This window comes from Coenobita brevimanus, chromosome 63 (genome assembly GCF_032717465.1).
Source record: "Coenobita brevimanus isolate Jiangsu-jjx chromosome 63, ASM3271746v2, whole genome shotgun sequence".
In the NCBI taxonomy this organism is placed as follows: Eukaryota; Metazoa; Arthropoda; class Malacostraca; order Decapoda; family Coenobitidae; genus Coenobita; species Coenobita brevimanus.
Genome location: NC_137016.1, coordinates 757,711 through 765,000, shown reverse-complemented (window position 1 = coordinate 765,000; position 7,290 = coordinate 757,711). Strand labels below are relative to the sequence as shown.

Below are 7,290 nucleotides of genomic sequence, written 5' to 3'. Positions count from 1 at the left end.
GAGAGAGAGAGAGAGGACAACTTGTTACTTCACGGATCCAAACCTGAATTTATACCGTAGTCTACATTACACCGATAGCACTGTGGTAGGTTGTGTTTATCTGACGGAACTGGGCCACTCCCACACCCTTAGTTTTGAGGTAGGAATGAGTCTCCTTGGTTACTAGTCAAACATCCCTCCAATCTGACTGTGTGTGTGTGTGTGTGTGTGTGTGTGTGTGTGTGTGTGTGTGTGTGTGTGTGTGTGTGTGTGTCCCGTAATAATTGAGGAGGTCAAAAGTTTTCTCTCTTTATTGCCTAATTTGTCTTATTAAGTTATTATCGCCTCACTGAACTCCTTGAATCCAAAAATGTCCTCCTTAATCTATTCTTGCCGCTACCAGACGATTTTATTCAACACAGGAACGGCCTCGCTCGCTGAACAGGTTTACTCAGGCTTCATGTAACCCCTCCAGCTCAGAAAGTCTCTCCTAAGCTGAATGAAATCGTAGGAGGAGAGCAAAAATTAGGTAAGAAATGCATCACAGGACTGAAGAGACTAGAGTATATGTGGTTTAATTAAGACATACATGGGCAACCCGCGGCCTTCTACACCCTCCGCTGGGCTTGTCAAAGCGTGTGTTAGTTGCATGAATTGTCTCCCATGTTTCAGAAATAATATGAGCAACGGAATGTTTTTGGAAGTGACATACAAGATTTGGCCCTTTCAACAATCATAAGCAGCTACATTTGGTACGAGATTCAATAAATTTGGCGTTGAATCGATACTTATATATTGGAATTCATTGAAAATATCAAAAATATTTTACAATTCATGTTTCTCAATTGATAAATTCCCAAACCTCTACATCTGCAGGGAAGAATATTGCTTTGTTTGGCAGCACGTATTTATGAGAACTGCTCTTCTCGCGGATGATATTTTTCAACTCACAAATTTCAGATCACGGTTGAACATTTAGAAAATAATCTGAGAGTTGTGACATTAAAAAATCTCCTCAGGGTTTAGACTGACTTGTTAAATGCTTCCAAACACAAGTGTCTTATGAAAAGGCTGTAACGCTGATGTGGATTATATCGTCATTTGTTTAGCCTATAATAAATCGTGGGTAAACTATGAATTAATCTTGTGGCTTTACATAACAGTTGATCCTGTAGCTAGGATAATCGATTTGCGATGCAGGGAGAGGATTTTGTTCGCCATGCATCACAGAGCATAATGACACTCAACTGACAGTAAAAATATCTCTTGAATAATTACAAAGGAAAGTGGCCCACGAATCGATACCAGAATCATGAATAGTCCCCCAGTGTCTGACTTAAGGTATTACTGGGCAAAATTAACGTCCATTTTGTATTATAATTTTCCTTTTACCAGACATTTTGCTCAACTTAGCGGATTTTCGTAGCAGTGAATGGATGGAGACTACTTTAGTTGACCCCTGTACTTCAAAACATCCCTCGACAATTTAGTTAACCCGCTTGGAGACAGCAAAAGTGTATTGAAAATTATAACTGTACTAGCAGGAATGAAAAATGATGATGATGATGATGATGATGATGAGTATTTAGAACAGAATTGAGAAAGGGATCTGATGCAGAGAGAGAGAGAGAGAGAGAGAGAGAGAGCAAATGCGATAGTCACTCAGTGCTAAACAGAAAAATAAAATTCTCTCTCTCTCTCTCTCTCTCTCTCTCTCTCTCTCTCTCTCTCTCTCTCTCTCTCTCTCACCTGTGGCCACCCGCAGACCAGTGTGGGACAGCAGAAGGACCACCAGCAGACCAGTCTCCTCTACCCTCATGTTTGGTCTCTCTTCGGTCTCCTCTTTGGTCTCTGATTTCCTTTTTGTTTGTTTTCTTTTTCGGTCTTTGGTGTCTCTCTCGGTCTCTCCCTTGATATCTCCTTCCTTCTGCCTTATCTTCTCTCTGGTCTCTGTTATCCCTTTGGTCTCTTCCGGTCTATATTTCATTCAGCGTCTGGTGTCTCTGTGGTCTCGCGGTCTCTCCTCTCTCTTATTCCTTCTCTCAGTCTCTCTTACCACCTCTGGTCTCTTTCGGTCTTTCCTTGAAGTCTCAGTTCTTCCTTGGCCTCTTTCTTCCTCATCTGTCTTTGGTCTCTCTCTCGCTCTCTTCTGCTTTGTTTTCTTCTTCTTCTTCCTCTTCTTCTTCGTCTTCTTCTTCTTCTTCTTCTTCTTCTTCGTCTTCTTCTTCTTCTTCTTCTTCCTCTTCTTCCTCTTCTTCCTCTTCTTCCTCTTCTTCTTCTTCTTCTTCCTCTTCTTCTTCTTCTTCTTCTTCTTCTCCTATAGTCTGAAAATAGTATGAATATAAATGTTGCGTCCAGACGAATTAATAACATTCTAGTTTTAGGTAAGTTTAACCGACTTCAACCCCTTCAAACCGGCGACGTATTCTAGGTGGCATGGTTCATTTCGTTGCACCTCTTCCTTAGCGATTCATTTTGCATGTTAAAAGCTCATAATTTTCTTGTATGCCATATATAATTCTTTAATATCGACACAGAGTACATCAGTTATAATAATAATAGTAGTAGTAGTAGTAGTAGTAGTAGTAGTAATAATAATAATAATAATAATAATTCGCTATGGAAAAGGTGATACGAAATATGTGTACTTTTCTCTTGTAGTGAAGGGTTGGACGTTGTTGTTGTTGTTGTTGTTGTTGTTGTTCGTGTTTATGCTGCTGTTGTTGTTGTGGCTCCAGGTTCATCGAAATCATTAACCCAGTGGATTGCAGACTTAAATTGCTCTTGTCCTACACTCTACCATCCTCCGTTCATGGGACAGGGGATGTATTGAGGAACGTTCGTATAAGCAGACAACAGAGCCGGCCTGCATACGACTCTGCATTTTTTCCATAACACTTCTTCGTGACATCATACCCCTGCCACCACCTGAAGGCACCTTTCTCCAGCACTGAAAGATTTAATGACTGTACTGTATATAAACCCCTCCACTTCAGGACGCCTACCCTAAGCTGAATAAAACCGTCTGGAGGTAGAAGGAAAAATAATAAAATAAATCGTCGTATTCAAGACCGTGTACAGTGACGTAGGAGGTTTCGTAATGCATCCTTCTAAGCGATTCATTTTGTTTAGTCGGTAATAACTTCTTGGATGTTTGTGCCATTCCCCATCCCTGACGCTTTGGGTAGTATGGTCGGCTTATTGGCTTTTCAGTGCTCACACGTAACTTCTATCTATCTATCTATTGCCAGACGCCTCAATCCCGTTTGGGGTGGCCACAAACAAATCGCCTCCAAGTCGCCCTGTCCCCCGCCATTTCACTGCCCTGCTCCCAACTCACACCCCCCTCTCTTATATACCTCTCCACCCCATCCCTCCATAATAATAATAATAATAATAATAACTGGATGATGGATGGATGGATGGATAATGATAATGATAACGATGATGATGATGATGAAGATGGTAGTGATAATGTTGCTGTTGTTGTTGGTAGTGGTGGTAGTAGTAGTAGCAGTGGTAGTAGTAATAGTAGTAGTAGTAGTGGTAATGGTAGTAGTAGTAGTGGTGGTGGTGGTGGTAGTGGTGGTGGCAATATTAACAAGAGCAATCTGAGACTGCAAACCTCTGCCAAGGCTGAATTGCACGCATTATATGCGTTATTTATCGAGTCAGAAGCAAGAATGTTGAAAGTACCACTATCCAGTAGTGGTAAAGAATCCTTGAAAAAATTCCTAGAACCGGATGATGATCCGGATCACTAACAAAATCCAGTTAATTGTTCCTTGGGCCATACCCTACCCCTCCAAAATATAGCAGTAAAATCCGTTCACAAGTTTTTGAGTAATCCAGCTAACAGACGAACAGACAAACACCTGCAAAACAGAACCTCCTGGGCTGAGGTAATAACTAGGGGGGCGCTCAGTGGCGGGCATCTCTCCGACAAGGAGTTTCGCAAAAAGTGTTTTCCGGATCCAAAATCTGTAATACCATCAGGATCGGTCCAAAAAGTTTATCGATTGTTCCCTGGGACATGGGCCATCTACCCACCCGCTCCGGTCCAGATTTCTCTCTTGGATTTTGAGTAATCCTGTTAACAGACAAACAAATAAACAGGGGTGAAAACATACTTTCCTTGTCGGAGAGAATAATAATAATAAACTAAAACATTTACCGCACATCGTTTCAATATCGGCACAGTCTGCACCCTTAGCATGAGAATAACGGGGTGTAATGTGCAGAATAAATCGCTGTGGGAGAGATATTACGAAGTTTACGACACTCATATAGAATATAATAAAAGTAAATACATAGATAAATAATAAAGAACGGGACAGTTGGTGTTGTGGCCATTGACTCATGTGAACGTGAACGCGGTGGACTGCAGGCTTAAGTTACCCTACTTCAGCAGTCATACCATTAACCTTTGAGGCGATAGGGAGTGGGTTGGGGGACGTTTGTATAAACAGGCAGTGGAGCAGCCTTGTTATGTCGGTGCCACGACATGAAGGCGTCCCTCTCCATCACCAGTTCAGTATGTCCTCGCAATATGCTCATGATTCGTTCCAAAATATTACAACTTTTTGCACAACTGTGTGTGTGTTTTTTTTAAATCTTAACATGGCTAGATTTTCGGCCTTCTGTAGCTTCTTTTACGTAGCTCAGTGGCACAGACATCGCCAGTGCTACGACCATTCATCTTTTAACACTTCTTCGTGACTAGCACCACGTTTCAGTGCTAATCTCTTGTTACCATTCACCATTCACGATAGAGAGATGGCAGTTTTAGGTCAAGTTAGAGTGAAATTAGTATAGTTTTCGTCTTTCCGCAGCTTATTCCACGTAGTTCAGTGGCGGAAAACAGCAGTGCTATAATTCTACATTTCTTCCATCACACTTCTTCGTCACTGGTATAATATTCCAGTGTTATCTCATGCAACACATCAGCAATCGAGATGGTAAGTGTAGGATAAGTTAAGTGAAAAAAAAAAAGGACTCAAAATGGATATATGGCAGTTTAAGTCAATTTAGAGGGGAAAGACTATAAGAAAATGTTTTGAGAGAGTATTGGAAATCAGTTTTATTGCGGCAGCGAGATTTTATTGGTGATTTTTTCTTTTTTTCTCCCCCTTATTGTGGGTTTAGTCGAAAAAAAGAGCTCCAGAATGTGTCCTGTGGCGAAGATTTATTGTTTTTATTTCATTTTACGAGAGAGAGAGAGAGAGAGAGAGAGAGCGGGGGTGGGGGTAAACTCACCGTGATCTTTGAACGACGCCAAGAGAGTGGAGTAGGGCGAAGTGGAAGAGCGAGTGGAGTTGTGATGTTGACTGAACCACGTCTACCACAATACTGTACCACACACACACACCGTATGTTATATGCACTCATTGTTCACCCTTTTTATAACTCTCTCTCTCTCTCTCTCTCTCTCTCTGTGTTATATATATATATATATATATATATATATATATATATATATATATATATATATATATATATACTGTATACAGTATGTATATCGGTAGAGAGGTGGCCAGTTGTCCCAACGGATTCAGGTTCAAATCCCCGCTGGGGCAGGGACAGTGGCGTCACCAGGGGGGGGCTAGGGAGGCTTAGCCCCCCCAAATCAAGGACTCAGCCCCCCAAAAATTGCAGCCCCCCAAAATAATAATAATAAAAAATCACCAGCTTACATAGTATGCTTGCAGCTCGGCATTGACCCACCTAGCTTTCCCCCAACCCCCTACCGCCAATCCACTTTTATTCGTGCATCCATATTAGTTTAATATAATATTATTTATAGGTATATAATGTGATTAATTATTCACAGTTTACGTAAACCTATGACTCAAATCATAATAGTTATAATATATTAGTTTCCCATATACTTTTTCCAAGCTTGGTTTTCTTTGAAATATATTTATTGCACAAAGAATGCAAGATTGTATTACGTTTATTAGACTTATTATATATTTATAATATATAATATGGTATATATTAATCACGGAGCTTAAAAATTGGATTATGCAGTCTAAAATATCTGATCTATGCAATTTTTCACAAATTCGAATGTTCAGAGTGTCGGAACTCGGAATGTTTGTTTACATTGAGAAGCGTCTGTGAATTGTGGCTAAATCCTGTGTTGTTTTCGGCTTTATTTGAATGTATTGGTTTCAGTGGCTGTATAGACGTTACTACGTTCCGGTATATTGCTAGCCACGTCACTTTACCTGTTCATTTTTGTTTTTACGGATATGAGATCTAGCCTATACTCTATACAGAGTCAGCAGTACTAAGTTGGTTCAGTCGACACTCGACTGTCAGAACTGAATGTCATTTCCCTTTTATTGGCTATTCTACAATAACACATTTGCGGATATCAGCCAGCAGCCACTGAAATGATGAAAAGGTCATCTAAAAATCCTCAGGGACAGGGTGACATAAGGAAATTCTTTCGCACCTGCACCTCCAAAGATGACTCAGATGAGTGCCAAGAAAAAGTGGCTGTTATTGGGAATGAGGTGCCAGAAGCAACCCCAGATAACCCCAAAGCTGAACCCATTCAGACATGTGTAAGTAGCCCTATATCAAACTATTTCAGTAGTCATTTTATGAAGCTTAGGCCAGGATTTTTTTTTATTGATTTATTTTTAAATTGGCTAGGCCTAGGCTATTTCTCATTGTTGCAAATATATTATCCTAAACGTACAGAGTGGGAAAGTAGGCTAAAACTCTCTCTCTCTCTCTCTCTCTCTCTCTCTCTCTGTATATATATACCGATAATATATAATATATTTTCTCATTTTTTTTTTTTAGCCACCGCCCAGCACAAGTGATAACCTTGATTATACCTGCTGAAGAACCGGCACGAGATCTGTTTTATAATTTTTGTTTTGTTTTTTTTTGTGAATGGCTTTGTTTTTCCTATCACAGTACCGGTAATGGAAGATAAATCTTGGCAATTATATCTATATACATTGAATAAAGAGCTTCTTTGAATTATCAAATTTAATATGGTAAGACTAAGAAACCGTTATGATACCACATAATACTAGCAAGTGAAGAAAAACTATTATCTGCAATAAAGCTTTATACAGTTACCTTGTACACATTATATCATAAGGTGTACTGATACCTGGTATTAGGCCCATCAATATTCATGTGTCCTATAAGTTTCATATTAATAGCCTGTGAGACCTTATTTTACTTTTTCTTCATCTATAGGCCTCAAAAATGCCCCTAAAACTGCTCAATTTCCGAAAAAAAACTTTCCGGGAGGGCTTACAGCGCCCCCCCGTACCCCCCAGCTGC

At 40.1% G+C, this 7,290-nt stretch overlaps 1 protein-coding gene across 1 annotated transcript in view; it reads right to left on the bottom strand.

The window, feature by feature from the left end:
• The window catches only part of LOC145404479 (uncharacterized), a 30,192-nt gene extending 28,394 nt beyond the window's left edge, over positions 1-1,798 (bottom strand). The window contains exon 1 of the mRNA XM_080276015.1: positions 1,729-1,798. Coding sequence (XP_080132141.1) covers positions 1,729-1,798 — 70 coding nt within the window. The remainder of the gene's footprint in view (positions 1-1,728) is intronic.
• Between the last annotated feature and the right edge of the window lie 5,492 nt (positions 1,799-7,290).